This window comes from Tursiops truncatus, chromosome 2 (genome assembly GCF_011762595.2).
Source record: "Tursiops truncatus isolate mTurTru1 chromosome 2, mTurTru1.mat.Y, whole genome shotgun sequence".
Taxonomy (NCBI): Eukaryota; Metazoa; Chordata; class Mammalia; order Artiodactyla; family Delphinidae; genus Tursiops; species Tursiops truncatus.
The window spans coordinates 151,460,083-151,478,931 of record NC_047035.1 but is presented as its reverse complement, the minus strand read 5'-3'; the positions used below and the strand labels follow the sequence as shown (position 1 = coordinate 151,478,931).

Below are 18,849 nucleotides of genomic sequence, written 5' to 3'. Positions count from 1 at the left end.
AGTGAAGGAGGTCCCCCTGCATAGGCAGTGAGGGACAGACCTGGAGCTCACCTCCGTCTTTCTCACCCGCAATCCTTCAGTCCCTCCTTCCTCAATCAGTGGTTCTCAACCAGTGGCTGAACCTAAGAAGCTTTTAAAAACCAGGATGCCCGGGCCCCACCTGCAGCAATTCTCACGTGGTGTGGGGCACCAGCATGGATTTTTTTCCCAAAGTCTCCCCTAAATGATTTTAAGGTGAAGTCAGGGCCAAGAATCACCTCTATAAATTATAGTGGCCACCCAAGGATAAGGTCAGGATTTCTCTGGAAGGTTTCCTTCCCTTCCTTCCCTCTTTAGGTTGGAAAACCATCAGTGGAGCTAAGCCCCTGCTGAGATGAAACCTTCTCTCAGCAGACAGTACACAACCTACTTTACAGAGATGAGGAAACTGGATTCCGAGTGGGGAAACGATAAGTAAGTCCAGACCTGTACACAGAACTCTCAGCTTTCTGTGATGACAAACAGAAAGGATCGCCAGCTCTCGCCCGTCGAGGATTTACTTCTTTGTACACTTAGCTGATTCACCAAGTCAGTAAGTCTCCCTGAGTTATGGTCTGCGCTTGAAGGAAGCTGCAGGTTTTGTAAGAAGCCCTTACCACCATGAAGGTGTAGCAACGGGGCCCCTCACCGATGTGTTTCAGAGGTGGAAATACCACCAAACGAATCAATCTGGGGCTTTGTACTGTGCTTGTTTGACTGCTCTTTATACATCAGCAGTAGTGTTTCCGCTGCCCTCTTGTAGTTTTCACATCTCAGAGGAGGCTGCCGTACACCCCCAACTAGGACAGCACTTAGAAAGACGGGAACAGGTTCAGAAGGGAGAAAATCCACCCAGCGTTCCGAATGCCACGAGAGAAGGGGGGAGGGGCAGGGAATCTGGAAAGACGCCAAGAAGGGATACCCTCTCTTCGCTATTGGATGAGAGACAAATGTGACTATATAAACGGTGACAGACGCTGCTACTTAAAATAATGGCACGTAAGCAGTAAATATCCAGGGTACAGATATTTTCATAAGAAAAAAACATAACCCCACAGCCACAGGCAGGGATTCCAGGAGTGGGCGGGGACAGGAGACTTAATCCACCAGCTTTAGCAAGCCCCCCCACCCCCCACCTCAAGCCGTGAATTGTTCCGACAGGGATTTTCAGGCAAATCTCTCATCTGCGTGTGAGACGTGCAGACTGATAGATTCTAATGGATGGGTCTGTGAAGCCTGGAGGAAAAGCATGGCTGCATACTTGTGTCTCTCACAATCACGCGTCTGAGCGGACGCCAGCCAATCTCAGCACCCCGGCCCCGGCTGGACCTCCCAGCTCTCACCCCACCGTGAACCCCAGGGAACGACTAAATGTGCGTGCGCATTTGTATGCGCACACATACAGGCGTTTAGAGAACCAGCCCGTATTTGTATGACCCATTACAGTTCACCGAGCACTCCATCAATATCTTTTATTCAAAAGTCAAAAAGGCTCGGGCTGTTTCTGCATCTCGCCATCTCCCTCAGGATTTCAGGTGGGGCATTCCTCACTACCAGTAGGTTTTACAGAAATACAACCAGACCGTGGTCAGCCTGTTCAGTGAGCTATGTAAGAGCATACCTGAAAGGCTGGTGGAACAAGACACCTGCAAGGCCCCCAGCCCTCGGCTACCTTGTAAAGAAGCCCAGCTGTCCTTCAGGCTTCTGTAGCCCGCTGGACCAGAGGGGTCAAGCTGGTGGAAGAGCACCCCCCCCGCCCCCAGTGTGGGGAGCACCTGGCCAGGTCCCCATCAACAGGATGACCTAGGAGCACCCCAGGGCCAGCTCTCCCAACCTCCTGGGGCAGGTCCGGGGTTGGTGGGGGGCGGGGGGGGTGATTCACACCTGGGCAAAGCCTGGGGAGAGGAGCTGTCATCGTGGCCTTGGTGACCATCCCCTGAGAAACGTGGCAGCAGAGAAGGTCAGCAGGCCACCTAGTGCCCAGGCTCTGTGGATGCCTAAAAACCACCTGGAGGGTTTGCACTTGGAAGCCCACGTTTACCTCTCAGGCAACCTGACCTGACCTGGAGCAAAACACGGCTATCTCAGCCTGGCCACCTGACAGGCTCCTGGGCGGGTTCCCTGGAGGAGGAGTGTCGCCTTCAAACCACCCGCACCACCCTTTTAAGAGGTGCTCTCTCCCTGGCTGGGGACGGAGCCCAAGGTAAACCTTCCCAAAGCATTTATGGGCCACGACGGACAGGGCGAGGAGGTGAACTGCCAGCAAATTCCGAGTTCAGTGAGTGTGTGTACACGCGCGCGCACGTGGGAAACGTTGCCAACTGTGCAGTCACCCATCCGCAGACACCCCCCCCCAAAACCTGCACAAAGACTTGGTTCCAGACAACTCTCTTGTAGACCCCAGCACAGGAGCTAGAGGTGGGAGCGCGGAAAGGAAGAGAGGAGGGAGGTAGACAGCAGTAAAGAGAGAGAAGACAGGTAAAAACCAGAACTAGAGAGAGAAGATTAGAAATTCATAGAAAGAAGGAAAGAAATACAGGAGATATATAAAGAGAGAGAAACATATAGAAAGATGGAGTGAGAAGGAGTGGAAATACAGAGGTTGAGAGATAAATATATAGGAGGAAAAGGCGAGATGGAAAGAGGTAAAAAGGAAGGAGGGAAGGAGGGGGAGAGAGAGGAGGGGAGGTAGCGACGGACAGAGAAAGGGGGCTGAGACCCGCGGAGGCGCGGCAGGCGCCCAGGAGCGGGGCCCGGGCCGGGGGACACGCAGACGTCCCTTCCCACGCCTCCCCGAAGCGGAGACCTTCTGCCGCGCTCCGCGCTTCCCGTCCCGTGCGCTCGCTGTTTCCGGGTCCCTCTGCGCTCCCGGCGCGAGCGGAGTGGAGCTCCGCGGAGACCGCGGGCTGGGCCACAGCGCCCCCGACGCCGGCCAGGGTAGGCGCAGCGCCCGCGCCGTCCCCGCCTCGCGCCGAGGCCGGCGGGGAGGAGCTGGGGGCGCCTGGGCCGGGCCTCGGGGACGGCGTGGAGGGCGGCGCCCGGCCCGCCCGAGCGCGCCGGAGGAGGGGAGCCGGCACAAAAGCGCCCGGCCGGCGCCCGCCACACAATGGCCTCGCTGTCCACACGGCGCGCCCTCCCCGGCAGCCCGGCCCCGCGCACGTCTGCACTCACATCTGGGCAACGAGGGGCGGTGGTCGACCGGGATCCAGATCTTCTGCACCCGGCTCTGAGTCAGCTCCAGGGGCATCTTCTCAGCCGAGACTCGGCGGCCCTCCGCCCCTTCTGAAGAATTCAGACTTGGGGAGGAGAGCGGTCTGGCGACCCCCGAAACAAAGGGGGGAGGGGGTGCGTGCGTGAGAGCGCGGCTTTTTGGAAACGTGCTTTGTGCTAAATCACGGACGCTCGCCCGGGGCGTGAGGCTCCCAGAGAGGAGCGGGAGGGCTGGGGCTGCACCCTTAGCTCCCGCAGGGATGGACTCTTCCGCTCGGGAAGCCCCGGGATGCTCGGAGCGCCGTGACAGCCGCGGTCCCTGTGCGCTGGCTCGAGTGCGCCGTGGTCCACATCAACTCGCCTCCTCTCTGGCTCTGCTGGGATGCCCAGCGCTCCTCCCGGGCTTTTAAGAATCCGGGCCGGCAGAGACGCACACGTCAGCCCCGGGGCGGGGACGCATTCCTCGTGTTCCATCCCCCTTTCACGTGGAAGGAGGGTGGCCCAGCCAGGAGACAGCCTGCTGGCGCCCCCTGCAGGCCGGCGACACCGGCGCGCCCGGCTACTGAGGTCCCCCGGATAACGCCCTAAACCAGCCCTGGCTGAAAGTGCTACTCCGTGAGCCTCCTTCTATCATCCCCTAAAAGCGACCTGCGCAGCCTCCCAGAATAATCAACTCAACTGCGCTGGAAGGAAAGAAACAGCACCGTCCACTGTGGTCCACAAAGCCCCTCTGCCGAATCACCTGGCATGCTTAATGCGTACTGCGGACTCGGTCTCTCTGGGAATGGGACCCCCATACTCTGCATTTTTAGCACGCGCTCCGGGTCAGGCACAGTCAAGGTGAAGACGCGGGTTTCGGGTTAAAGGTTGCAGAGAGGTTAGAGGGGACGGGGGCGGGGGTGGGGGGTGTTGTCTCTGCTACCCTAGAGGGAAGCCAGAGGGAGGATGCTGAGAGCGCCTGTGGGTCACTCCTTGCCGGAGCTGCTCCCTAATAATACCTGTGAGTCACCCACCACAGGCCCCGCCACCCACGGGGAGAGGGCTTCCCTGGTCTTTCGTCCTCACCACGCCCAATTTCCTGAATTCCTTAGAAACCACAACTAGTGCTGAACATTGCTCCCCCGACACCCAGCCCCCAAGACCTGGAACCCCGGGTCCCGGAATGTCGGGCACGAGGAGGGGGTGGGAGAGACCCGGAGGCTGGACCAAAATGGAACGTGGCATCTTGGTTTTCACGGTCACCGTTTACAATATTTTCGATATACCTTCATCTCTCCGAATAAAAAAGATAGATCCTATTCGGACCTGCAATTCATTACTTGGCTGCAAGCCCCGGAATAACTATTGGGAGGCGTCACCATGATTGTGCAAACCCCTCAAATTCGTGCCATTTAACCGGCGCAGCCCTACTGCATCTCTTCCTCGCCAGTTTTTGGTGTATGTGTCCCTTCTGCATCCCCGGTCCCCGCAGCTTTGCATCAGCAGGCGACATGTGGCAGTCGTGTAGTCAGGTCGGTGGCCGCCCCGTGAAGATCTGGGCTGCTTTGAGCGGGAGCTGCCGCCTGCACAGGGCATGGCATGTATGTGACTTTGGAACGCGATGCCTCGGTGCGCAGCGCAGCCCTGCCCTGCAGAGGTGTATCCCTCACGCTGGGCTGCGCCGTGATTGGAAGGAGGCGGCGCTCGCTGAAACCCACACCGCCGCGGAACAGTCTGCGCAGAGGCTGCCACACGTCGCTCACGTACCGCATGGCTCGGCTGGGACGGCGCCCGCTCCCTGGCGGCCGTCAAGCTGCTCCCGCCTGCCCCGCCCCCCCGGGCCTCCCCCTTCCCCTCACCCCAGCCTGCCCAGAGGCGGGGAGCGCCCAGCGTCGCCCATCGGGCGGGTGCCCCAAAACACCCCCCAGCCGGACCTCCACCCCAGGCACACCCCCCGTCCAGGCATCCCCCTCCCAGCCCGCCCAGGGTCGCGGAGCGCCCAGTGTTGCCCACCCGGCGGTACCCCCGACCCCTCCCCACGCCCCGACGCCCACTCTAGGCACCCTACTAGCCCGGGAATCCCCCACTTTCCCCGCATCCCAGCCCAGGGACGAGCGTCGCCTACCGAAAGGGTGCCCTTGACCTCCTCCTCCCCCCGCCCCCACCCTGGGTATCCCCCCACTCCCACCCCCACCTCCCTCTCCTGAGTCCCTGCTCTCCTCCCTCCCACTGCTTTGCTGACAGTCTGGTTTCGGCGTTTGGGCAGCTGTTCAGAAACCCGAGTGCACTGCATTTGGACTTGTTTTTCTGTACCGGGAGCAAATGCCAGAGATGACACCCTATAGCGCCCCAGAGAGAGTCCCACTCCACTCCTGAAATAAGAATGGTCTGATCCAAAGAGGAAAATAGCAGCGAGGGAGCGCTGGCGCCCGCGCCGGAAAGTCGCCGCCTCCAGATCGCTGGGGCCGGGGTGGGGACGGCTGCAGCCCTACAGGCTTGCACACTTGTCTCTCCCGGAGGACCCAGTGTACCTGGTGTACCCGCGTGCCTGTACTTGCCCACCGATTTCTTTGCACACGCTGAAGGGCAAGGCAGGGGATGGGGGTCCAAACTTGAAAACAACTGTGGGTCTCAGTTCAGCGGAGAGCGGCCGCACCAGTGAAGACACATTTTTAATCCCGTCATCCGGATGATGTGTCCGACCAGGGTCCAGCTCTGAGGGCACGAGGCGGTTGACATTCCTCGGAGCTTCTAGCTAAGTATTCACACTCCACACCCAGACCTGGTGCCTTCCCGGCCCGGGTGTCGGTAACGCCTAGAGCCTCAGGCGTTCTGGCTACAGAGCAGAGATTCTCTCCCTCATCACCTCCTACACCTAATGGGGGCCAGCAAATGGAAGTTTCAAGTAATCCCCCTCCCACTTCTGATATCTAAGTGCAAACAAACTGGGAATGAGTGGGGGACTCGGACAAATGTACACTTTAAAATAAAGGGGGGGCAGCTAGAACTGGTGTGGCCCTTGCAATCCTCAAGTGCTATACATTAGCGTAGCATCCTTCTGGAAGCTGACGCTGATTGACTGCAATGCCGTTTACAAACAACCCAACTGCATCTGAACTCCAAGAACGTACTGGTTCAGTGTTTACTGTTTCAGACGTCCACCTCTTTCCCTAGTTCTGCCAAAGACTGCATCTGTATCTAACTATCCAGGGCTTTGACCAACCCCCACCCCCCACCCCCAAGCAGACGATCAGAACGCCGTCCTTCAGGAAAGGCAGCAGAGAATGTAAAAATTCCTCGAATACGATGATGCTTTTGCAGATAGGACAGCTCCAAGTACTGGGGCAGGTGGTGGGGGAGCCTATGACCCGTGGTCCTAGGCATTCTTAAGGCTAGAAGGAATTTTCCAGATAATCCAGTCATCCTTTTAAATGAGTAAAGGGAAGTTTAGCGATTAGAGGCGTTAGAACTAGGCCAAAGGTCAAGGAACACAGCCAGTTAGGACCCCCTACTTGACACAGTGGGCAGATGGCCCCCAAGGGACTTGTGATGACTACAGCCTGACCCGGGGGTGCTGAGTGGAGTCCTGATGAGGGGCAGAGCACACTGTGGCTCAGACCATCTCACCCAGAACAGCTGAGCAGTCCGGCAGGCGAGAGCAGAGAAAGCCCTTCTTGCACAGTAGTGCCTCTTGCGGTGCTTATTTATAGCGAATTCCTTAGCTAGCTCCAGACTCAGAAAGGATGATGGGGGTGGGTTTTCTCCACGACCTCTCTCTTCTCAGTTCCCTCTGCCGGCCAAAGGCGTCTAACCCTCACCCCTGCTCCCCCATGCTGCTGTGAATTCAGCCAAAAGCAACCCCATTTCCACGATCAGAGGCCAGTGGGCCAGATTGAAACCCTGAAACCATGCTGGAACCCACCTCCTTCCGTCCAGTGAGAGGAGGCAGAACAAGCCATGGCAGGCGTGAGCAATCAGAAGTTGCTAATTAGACACACAGTGTCATCATTTGCTCCTGCGAACAAGCCTGTGTCTGAGAGAGTGAAGAGAGACGCCAAATAAAAGACTGAAATAAGCCCTTACCTCATCGCCCATCCAAAGACAGGGGAGAGGGCGACATTTTTTTTTTTTTTTTCTAAATAAAATGTAACTCATGTGAATGGGAACACAGGCACGGACGTCCACACGATGCCACAACGGCAGGTTGAAAACCCAGTTCCAAACTTGCACACAGAGGTTTATAGCAGCTTTATTCATAACCACCAAAACGTGGAAGCAGCCAAGATGTCTATCAGCAGGTGAAACGAAAAATAACCTGTGGTACCTCCAGACAATGGGATATTATTCAGTGCCCGAAAGAAATGAGCTGCCAGCCACGGTAAAGACATGGAAGAGCGGTCAGTACCTATTCCTAAGTGGAAGAAGCCAATCTGAAACGGGTACACGCTGTATGATTCCAACTCTATGACATTCTGAAAAGGTACAACTACAGTAAAAAGATGAATGGTTGCCAGGGGTTGGGGGGAAAGAGGGATGAATAGGAGGATTTTTAGGGCAGTGAATCTGCTCTGTATGATCTTACAATGATGGATACATGTCTTTATACATTTGTCCAAACCCATTAAATATACAACACCAAGAGTGAACCCACGGTAAACTATGGACTTTGGGTGACAATGATGTGTCCATGTAGGTTCACCCTTAGTAAAAATGTACCATCTGGTGAGTGACGTTGATAACCGGGGAGGCTGTGCATGAGTAGGGGCAGGGGGTACATGGGAAATCTCTATATTTTCCTCTCAATTTTGCTGTGAACCTAAAACTGTCCTAAAAAATAAAGTCTATTTTTAAAAAATCATTCCTCTTCTACAAATGTCATGTACACTTTTCTCCAAATGAGGGGACTTACCCATCTCGTTACGAGAGTATCAGGACAGTTAAACGTGGCCACGACCTGGCTCTGGGTGATTCGTCACAACTGAAGTCCTACTGAACCAGCAAGTTTCCTTTCCTTCTGCCCAGTCCGCGGTCCTCCACTTCCTGCAGGCCTTTCCTCTTCTGAGTGTACGCCCCTGACCTTGGGACCGACCACGCTATTAAAACTGCCCCTGGGTGTTTCACACCTAGCATCACACCAGGCTCCTGCTTTGAGAGCATTTTACACTCCCTGTCAACCTCCTCACCCGATATGAAGACATATGTTATTTGTGTTTAAAAGTATTACTTTATGACTTCAGAATCTGTGTGCTTTTAAAAACGCAGATATTCTGCAGCCTAGTTAACAGTCTTGTACCAACGTCAATTTCCTGGTTTTGCTATTTTACTACAGTCATATAAGATGTCACCATTAAAGGAAGCTGGGTGAAGGGTTCATGGGACTCTATGTACTATTTTGTAACTTCTTGTATTTCAAAATTTCAAAAGGTTTTTTTAAAACTCCCCAAATATTAAATCGGTGATAGCTCAGTTTGCTCAAATTCCAGAGAAAAAAAAGAAGAAAAGCATAGATGGTATAGATCCAGGCATTGAGGGAGAAGGGAACTGACGGAAAGGTAGCCAAGAACTCTGTAGTGATTTGCACGTGTTCCTAACACCTTTGCTTCTTGCAAATGACACAAATATACAAACAGGATTTGCACAAATCCTGCACCTGTGGAAATACGGAATCAAGTTTAACCTGTGTTTTACTTGGGGTGGGGGGACGACTCGATTTCTGGGCTTTGCACAGATCGTCGGGAGAATATCGGTGGGTTTGTAGTCTTTGTTGTCACCAACTTGCAGGCACAACACAAAATAAAGAGAAGACACATGCAGACTTCAGCTGAGGACTCCAGATGGCTATGCTGAGCCTGTCGTTCCCAGAGGGAAGGGGAGCCACAGAGATGAGCAGCCCACTGTCCATCTTCTGGCACATTTAATAGATGCTCACAAGCAGTAGCTGCGTGTCAGACACTACACAGAACAGGCTGCACCGGAACCACAACAATCTCGGGTCCAGCCAGGAAGAGCAGGTGATCGAACAGCTGTCATCAAAGTGTTCCGGGCTCCATCTCACTCCGAGTATGACAAAGAGAGATCTCCCACGCCCAAGAGCTTGCAATTGAAGACCAGAGGGGGAAATGTACACGAATTAGAATACAAGTAGGGAACTAAGAGAGAGGTGTTGGGTAAGATTATGCCCAATGCAGACTCAGGGTAAAGTCCAGGTTGAGAGAATAAGGAGAGTTTGCATGTAATTGGGGCAGATCCGTGGGGAATTTCATATCCATTTCATTGTCCTTCAGCGTTTCTCTGCTAAGCCCAAGAGCAAACATGGAACTAAAGGTCAGTATCTCTCATTTCTTCCCACATTAAACAAGTATTCACCGAAAGCAACTGTCCAGGGGTCTCCAGAGTCAAGTGAGATGTGGTCCTTGTCAGAATTATGAATTCATTTTTGAATTTGACAGTGTCCCTAACACACAAACACACACAGACACACACACGCGCGTGCGCCCCTACCTTTTTCCCTTGGAGTTAATGAAACTGAGGCTAAGAAATATTACATTACTTCCCTGTGATCACACAGCTAATAAGCAAAGGAATAAAAAACAAGACCTCCGGCTAGGCTGGTACTCTTTCAAGTGTCACGCAATTAAATTACTTTCCAACTAGAACATTCAGTCTTCTTCTCAATAACAAAGTCAACAATAATACTTTGGATCCAAGTGGTTTCTACAACAATGTCTAAATTACTTAGTATTTGGATATAATGAGGAAATAAGAATCGTCTTAAGAAACGATTATGAAGATTAATAACTAAAAACTTTCAAATGAACCTACAATGTAAAGTGCTACTTAGCATATGAAGACAGAGACAGCCTCCCAAAGAGTCCCAGCCCTCATACTGGGACAGCCTCCCCTACTGATGCAGAAAAAGCTCATGGTCGACACCACGGCTGAGCCAATTTAAAAAGAAATTACTATTTTATGAAATAAAACTGAGTCAGCTTTAAAAATTTTTTTTAAAGAGGTAGAGGAGGCCTTGGGCTTTCTGTGTACTTCTCAAAGGTTTTAAGATGTCCTAATTGGGCTTCCCTGGTGGCGCAGTGGTTGAGAGTCCGCCTGCCGATGCAGGGGACGCGGGTTCGTGCCCCGGTCCGGGAAGATCCCACATGCCGCGGAGTGGCTGGGCGCGTGAGCCATGGCCGCTGAGCCTGCGCGTCCGGAGCCTGTGCTCCGCAACGGGAGAGGCCACAACAGTGAGAGGTCCGCGTACCACAAAAAAAAGATGTCCTAATTGATTAGCAAAGGGAAAGAAGAAAAGAAAGATCTTATTTCTCGGACACTATTCAAATTCTTCAATAAGCTTCAAATTTCTATTGCTGATAATACATCTTTGCGGCCAGGCTGTCAACAGCACGACATCACCGTAGCTGCAGCGCAGCACCGGCGCGTAGGAGCGGCAACCTTGGCTTAAGATTTTCCAGTTGTGCGAAGAAACAGGAGAAGCTACCAGCAGCACTAGATACTAGTTGGCCTCACACAGCCCAGATGCTGTCCCTTCAACACGTGCTGTAACAAGCTGGCGAGATTGTCCACGTTCCATTTTGTATCCTGCATCTTTGGTCGCCCTTCCAGGTATCTGGAGTATGAGGCGTCCAAGTGGAGACACAACACGGACAGAGGCGCTGGGGTGGGCTCTGGATTCAGGGAAGAGCCGGGTGTGTGGCACAGAGAGGACTGGAGAGTGAGGAGGGGGAGGGGCAGTCAGGGGGCACCTTGTGGACCCTCAGGACGACTGACTCCTGTTCTGAGAAAGAGGAAGTCCCCCAAAGGGCACTGAGAAGGGTGAGCAAGAGGACGGGAGGGACCTTCCTCGCTTTCACAGCTGTTTCCATCCCGAGGGGCCTAGAACAGAGCCGGGCTGGTGGCATGTATCCGTCAACACTGCTTGACAGAATGCATGTTTGGTTAAAGACTGGCCTCTGGGGACTTTCCCTGGTGGTCCAGTGGTTAAGACCCCGCGCTCGCAATGCAGGGGGCACGGGTTCGATCCCTGGTCGGGGAACTAAGATCCTACATGCCACAGTGGCAAAAAAAAAAAAAAAAAAAAAGACTGGCCTCTGGTTACGGTGCTAAGAACAGGTTATAATAAGCAGGTAATGGTCTTGGGATCCTGAAATAACCGTTAGCTCCAGGATCTCCACTCTGGGTTTGTAAGGAAGATGGGGTCAAGGGGAGCTCAAGAGACAGGCCCCTGTGTGGAGACAGTTTCTTTTCCACTCCTCCCCCAGAGAGCATTTATCCTATGAAACTAGAAGAGGAGTCTAGGCCAGAAATCTTTATTCTGGAAAATTCCTCTCCAAGGCTTTAAAACAAGAGGCGGGGGTGGGGTAGAAAAAGATCAGGGTGCTGGAACCCATAACTGGATGTTGGGATCCGTAACCACACTCTACGTTGTGGTAAAGGGCCCTCAGATCCTGAAAAAGTTGCCCTGTGCTGTGAGAATAAATTAATGGGTACTTTGCTGAGAAACTATGTATCCGTTTCTGATACATAGCTCTGGGAGCAGCCCCGACAGGAACCCACATGCTCTTTTCTCTGCCCCGCCAGGCACAGAATCCCTCTAGCTCCCGCTTACCTGCCCTCACAGACAGCCCACAGGCGAGCAGACCTGAATGTTCTATTCTGACCAGCAGCCACGATCCTCCTAGAAACGTACCAAGTGGGCAATCTAGTTTAAATACCATTCTCTCACCACTTTGGTTTGTGACTTGGTCTCCCTAGGCTTGACCATCTCTGGCTGCACGGCTAAAATCCAGCTTCTAAAGAAGAAAATCTGAGGACTAGACACTGGGGCACAGGGACCCCACACAGACAAGGCTGGCCACCCGTTCCTCTCTGACACCAACCTGGTTTGCTTTCATTGTGAGCAAGGATATAGGCCCTAGAACACTTGTGGCTTTGTTTCTTGTCAGAAGAGTTTCCCAGTGACAATATTTTATAGACACAAACACAAAACAGAGATCGAAGAAACAATCCAGAAGTGAAGAAAGACCCAGATGAACTGATGTAGCAGCTCTGGGTAAACTCACTGTGGAGCAGGGAAAACCATGGCAGCTACTAAGCCACTCCGGACGTCCCCTGTCCGAGAGTCTTCTAGGACCTGCACGACCCTCTCTCCCAAATCACAGATGGAAAAGAAACAGGCAAAAACCCACCTCTGCCATGAGAAAAGGGCTGCATGACTTTAGTAGGTGAAAAGATTTTCAGAGTACATCACTAGATAAACTGAGGGTAAGTTGGACAACTCTGGAGTTATTCTTTTTGATAGTTCTTGCTGTTTCCTTATCAGTAAGAAAGCTATCACTTAGCCATTAGTCACGGTGGATAAAGAGGCCAGACAGATGCCAGGGAGAGTGTGCAAACAGCTGGACAGTGATTACATCCACTAAAGACTCAAACAAGCCAGCAGCTCTTCACTGCCCCAAGGCAAGCTCACAACACGGCTGCCTGTCAAATACCTGTTACCAGCTTTAGGAGGGCCAGTGCTGCCCTGACACAGAAGGCTGGACTTTGAATCAGCACCCAGACACTTAGCTCCTTGGGGACAGTGGACACATACTACCTGGCCCTCCTCTGCCACCCATCCCCCAGTGCCAGTAACTCCGTTATGTAAAAAGGCAGTGGGCATAGCAGCATTTTTCGCAAGAACCAAAAGCCCAAGTGTCCATCAAGAGATGAATGGAAAGACAAAATGTGGTCCATGCATACAGTGGAATATTATTCGGTCGTGAAAAGGAAGGAGAGGGACTTCCACGGTGGCGCAGTGGTTAAGAATCCGCCTGCCAATGCAGGGGACACAGGTTCGAGCCCTGGTGTAGGAAGATCCCACATGCCGCAGAGCAGCTAAGCCCATGCGCCACAACTACTGAGCCTGCGCTCGAGAGCCCGTGAGCCACAACTACTGAAATCTGTGCGCCTGGAGCGTGTGCTCCGCAGCAAGAGAAGCCACCACAATGAGAAGCCCGCGCACCACAACGAAGAGTAGCCCCCGCTCACCGTAACTAGAGAAAGCCTGCATGCAGCAACGAAGACCCAATGCAGCCAAAAATAAATAAATAAATATTTTAAAAATTTAGAAAGAAAAGGAAGGAGGTATTGAAACACACTGCAACATGGATAAACCTTGAAGACATTACAGGTGTGGACTGAGTTGTGTTCCCCTAGAACTCATATGCTGAAGCCCTAACCCCTAGTACCTCAGAATGTGACTGTATTTGGACATACAGTTTTTAAAGAAGTAATTAAGTTAAATGAGGCCATTAGCATGGACCCTCATCCAATCTGACTAGTGTCTCTATAAGAAGAGGAATTTGGAAATTCCCTGGGGTCCGGTGGTTAGGACTCCATGCTCTCACTGACGAGGGCCCAGGTTCAATCCCAGGTCAGGGAACTAAAATCCCACAAGCCGTGTGGCATGGCCAAAAAAAAAAAAGAAGAGGAATTTGGACATACCAGGTGTGTATGCCCACAGAGGAAAGGTCCTGTGAGGACACAGCAAAAAGCCAGGCATCTGCAAGCCAAGGAGAGAGAAACCCAACCTCATCTCGGACTTCCAGCCTCCAGAACCATGAGAAAATAAGTGTCTGTTGTGTAAGCCACCCAGTCTGTGGTATTTGTCATGGCAGCCGGAGCAAACTAATACAATTATGCAAGGCGAAAGAAACCAGACACAAAAGGTTCTGTACTGTGTGATTCCATCAATGGGAAATATCCGGAATAGGTAAATCTATACAGACAGAAGGCAGATTAGTGCTTGCCAGGGGCCGCTGAGAACAGGGGGGGCTGCTCCCTGGGGGTGGGGCTTCCTTTCCAAGTGATGAACACGTTTTGGAATTGGAGAGAGGCAAGGGTTGCACAGCGCTGTGACTGTACTAAATACCACTGAATTGTGTGCTTTAAAATGGTTCATTTTATGTTATGTGAATTTCACCTCAATTAAAAAAAAAAAGACAGCGGATGAGGGAAGACAGAGAGCGATCTGAAACATGAAGATATTAAACCTGTTCAAGTTAGGACAGGGTGGTTAACAAGACAGAGGGGAAGAGGATGCTAGAAAGACCAGGAAAAAACAAATTCGAGAGACCGGAGGAAAACAGAAAAGACACGGTCAGCCCAGACCTCTGCATCCACAGCCCGGTCTGCACCTGCCGACTGGCAGCCTTCCCCCACTTTGCTCCTTAACCCAGGCCCCTCGTTATCAACAACACAAGGTGTGGGGAAGGAGGAGAGGGGAGGAGACCGAACAAAATCATTTCACATCATGTTCATTTCACATCAGGCGGGTGTGACCTGCTGTACAAGAGTGGCTTTGCTCAACAATGCATTGGGGACAATGCCCACCATATACAATGGGGTTTTCCTAAGAAGAGTGCACAGCAGAGCCCTGGCACACAGTGGGATCATGATTTTGTAGCCAAGAGCTCTGTGCAAAGCGAGCCTTCAGCTTTCTCCAGAACCTGCACCTCTCCCTGAACTCTCAGCCATCTAAGCTAGAAAACAGGTTCCCCAATTCCTTCCCCCACTCCACCCTGCTCAGTGAAATCCATCACATAGCTGGGAGGTTCCATTACTTCCTGTAATAGTCAGGGTTCTCCTGAGAAATATGTATGTATGTACAAAAGGAAACTCATTATATGGTTTTGGAGGCTAAGAGGTCCCACTATCTGCCGTCTGCAGGCTGGAGACCCAGGAAATCAGGTGGGATTCACTCAGAATCTGAAGGCCTGATAACCAGGAGCTCCGAGGTCCGATGTCCAAGGACAGAAGAGGATGGACACCCCAACTCATGCCGAGAGAGCGAGTTCGCCCTTCCTCCATGCTTCTGTTCCATCCAGGCCCTCACCGGACAGGATGGTGCACACCACTTTGGGGAGGACCATATGCTTTACTCAGTCCACTGAATCAGAGGCAGTGTCTCCAGAAACATCCACGCACACACACCCAGAAATCATGTTTTACCAGCTACCTGGGCACCCCTTGGCCCAGTCAGGTTGACACATAAAATTAGCCATCACTCACCCCAGTAGCCACTCTTCCCATCATCCTTAGCAGCAGAACCCCAGTGTTTAGCTAAACAATCTCCCGGCTAAAGGATGATTTTAGCCGGGAGGCGAAGGTGGAGCCAGGAGAGAGGGTCAGGCTCCCAGCCGCTCCACCGCCCGCACCTGGCGCCTTCTTCTGCTGCTGGAAAAGCTTACCTCCCCGCCCTCCACACCCTGCATGCTCCCTAGGCTATTTCCACATCGCATCTAGAAACCCCAGTCTAGAACTCTGACGGCCCTCCCGCAAAGCCTCAGCTTGAACCTGTGGCTTCAGCCTAGTCATTCTATTATTAGATGGGTTGCTGGCCAGACAGACAAATGTCCCTTCCTGCAACTTTCCTCAGTTCTCTCTCTGCCACCTGCCCCCTCCTCCAGGGCAGATGCCCACCCTCCAACCTGTGTGAGCAGCTGTCGTGTCCCCATGAGACAGGCACTCTTCAGGCTCAGAAGCCCACTCCTAGGCTTTAAAGCAGCATGAACACAGCCTTCCACGGCACACAGCAGAGCAAGAGTGGACTGGCCCCATGATGTGAAAGGAATCAGGTTCTAGGGAGGAGTGAATGCTGACTGACACCATAACATTTACTGCTAATACCACAGCCAGGCTCTTGAAATGACTGGCAAAAAGCAATTCTAGGGAACCTATGGATAACCCAGGTTTGGATCCTCAACTATGCAAACCAGCCCTGTCTGGTCTCCAAAGCTTATTCAGCGGGAGTGGGGGGCACGGAAGAGACTGCAGGGTGGGGCAGGGTGTGGGCTAGGGCTGGGAGCCTGGACCCTGCCCTGACCCTGTCTGTACCAGGTCACGGGATTGCCCTCTCTGGACCCAAGTTCCCTCCTCTGCCCATGAGCCCTCTAGATGGTCTGGAAGCATCTCCTCCACTTCTCCAAGGATTCTAATTGCTCTCAATGAAATGCAAATAGAAACTGGGTTGCAATTACTAGACTATAAGCACTTAAAACACAGACAGCTGTTCATCTGTGTATCACCAGAGCCTGCCATCATGTCAGGCACATGGGACATCTTCAGTATGTTGGATGAAGGAAAAATGTATTTGCAGTGATGCTATATGGCTCATCATGGGCTGGAAGTAGCCTCCGTAACCACTCAGGGAACCCAGGGCTCAGAGAGGGACAGAGAGCCACTCGCCCTGGTGAGCAGCTGGCTCATCTGGAAAATCAGGATAATCACTGCCTGTACACCTTGTGAGGTGGGGAAGGGGGTCAAATCAGGTACCACTAAAAGTGCTCATGCAAACACTCCAGTACTCAACACACACATGAAGATTAGCATTTTCTGAATCATCCAGGCCCACCCCGAGGCGGTGGCAGAGGCGTGTTAGTAGACTTCTTCTCCTCGAGGCTCCACGACCTGGTCTCCAGCCCTTGGTTTCCTCAACACACACACACACACACACACACACACACACACACACACACAAACACACACACATGACCTGGTCTCCAGCCCTTGGTTTCCTCAACACACACACACACACACACACACACAACCCGGTCTCCAGCCCTTGGTTTCCTCAACACACACACACACACACACACACACACAAACACACACACATGACCTGGTCTCCAGCCCTTGGTTTCCTCAACACACACACACACACACACACACACACACACACACGACCTGGTCTCCAGCCCTTGGTTTCCTCAACACACACACACACACACACACACACACACACACACACATAAACACACACACATGACCTGGTCTCCAGCCCTTGATTTCCTCAACACACACACACACACACACACACACACACACACGCACACGGAGAAGAGCCGAAGTCAAAACAACCGAGGTTCCCGACCCAGGACCCTGGTGAGGACAGAACTGACAGGCAGCCACCTTCTGCCGTGTGGTGAGCGCCCAGGGCGACGCACCAGGAGCCGAGGTTGAGAAAGTGGGGAGCAGGCTGTGTCGCAAGCCTGCTTACGCCCCATGGCGCGTGCAGCTCTGCAGTTGCCGAATCAGAGCTGACATCTTTCCCCTCTCTGTTCCCCCTTGGACTTCTTCCTTCTCCCGGTGGAAAACATTCTAAAAATAGAGCCAAATCAAGCCAAAAAAAAGTTTAAATGCAGGTTTTATGAAACAGCACTGAGTAGATGTTGGAAAGCCTACAGCAGCTGGGCCGTGCTTATGCCTAGCGTTCAAGTTAGAGGGGCGGGGGGTCTGTAATCGCCGTGCTAAGACCACGCTGCGCGTGTGTCCGGTTCTGGGAGACGCCTTTTAAGGGAACGGTAACGAACTCAGACACGTCCAGAGGAAGGCAATCAGAAGGCCCCAGCCATCTGGAAGCCACTCTGTGAGGAACAGCTAAAGAACTAGATGTGAGATAAAGAACAAGATGATGAGATAAAATGATAAACAGGTACCAATACAGGGGAGCTGACTTGCATTGTGTTGCTCCCGGGAGCGGAAGCCCGATTGCGGGCTGGAGGCTACGGGGGACCATGATGGGACAGAACGATGACACAGCGCCTGCCCCATTGTGAGCCCCCGGCCCAGCTCATCAACTTGGTGATTCGGGGCAGGGCACTTCTGTACACCTGAAGTGTGGAACGACCTCATGATCTCAGGGGTCCTTTTCCGTTGTAAAGTCTTTAAGTCTAAAGCCACGATACTAAGTGAATCGTGAACCACGATACTAAGCTGCTGACCCAGCATTTAATCACACATCTGCTCAGCCTGGGTAGCCAAGGGGCCAGGAGCCACAGACTGGGTGGAAAATTACTCTGACAAGCCCCTTGGAATACAATAGCCCCCCCGGTGATCCCGGCTGACGACTCATTCTTTCTAGTCACCCGTTGGGACAACTGAGACCATTACGGCCCCTCTGAACCAATCAGAGACGCCAGCTCGAAACCCCAGACGAGAACGGAGTTAGACACCTAGACCAGCGTTTCCCATCTAGTGATGCTTGAAATCTCAGGGAATGACAAACGTGTGGGACCCCAAGAGGATGTTCACCCCCCGTGTAGAAATTAGTTCTGTTTCAACTTTCTCATGTTTGAATCAACAAACACAATCTTTAAATATTTTTCCTACGGCAGCCTTAGAGGTATGCCCCTCCGGTCTCCCTTTAAGAAAGAACTTGCTCATCAGCTATGAGGGGTGCAGTTAAATGAGTCTCCAGCCACAGCACTTCAGAATCCGTGGTGGCCTCGGAGCCCAGGCCACGCCCCTCCCGGCAGCTCCCAGGTAAGGACTGAGCCCAGCAGGGCACCAGGGCCTGGCTGTTTCTGCCCACAACGGGCAAGCTCTGCACTGAGGCTCCCCACCGGGGCTGGCAGAGACTTCTCAGAGATGCCCTCCACCTTTTCCTGCAACCCCCCCAGCTCGCCGTTCACAGGTATCAGGTCTGCAACCCTCTCCCTTTATTTTTCTCAAGCACTACCCCCAATAAATCTCTTGCACTTCTGACTCCTGTCTGCTTCCCCGAGGACCCAACCAACACACATGCCCCAAATAAAACAGCTTGAGAGCATCCGAGCGTGTACGGTGTCCACAGAAGTTAGGGCGCAA

At 52.7% G+C, this 18,849-nt stretch overlaps 1 protein-coding gene across 11 annotated transcripts in view; it reads right to left on the bottom strand.

Annotated features, from left to right (window-relative positions):
* The window catches only part of PFKFB3 (6-phosphofructo-2-kinase/fructose-2,6-biphosphatase 3), an 85,876-nt gene that overhangs the window by 22,173 nt on the left and 44,854 nt on the right, over positions 1-18,849 (bottom strand). For 3 of the 11 annotated variants that reach the window (XM_033852328.2, XM_033852332.2, XM_073801521.1), the window contains exon 1: positions 3,190-3,413. The exons of 6 other annotated variants lie outside the window; for them this stretch is intronic. In XM_033852328.2, coding sequence (XP_033708219.1) covers positions 3,190-3,265 — 76 coding nt within the window. In that variant the 5' untranslated portion in view covers positions 3,266-3,413. Of the gene's footprint in view, positions 1-2,824; positions 2,925-3,189; positions 3,581-18,849 lie in introns of those variants that run through there. 2 more of the 11 variants (XM_033852334.2, XM_073801522.1) reach the window with 2 other exon arrangements.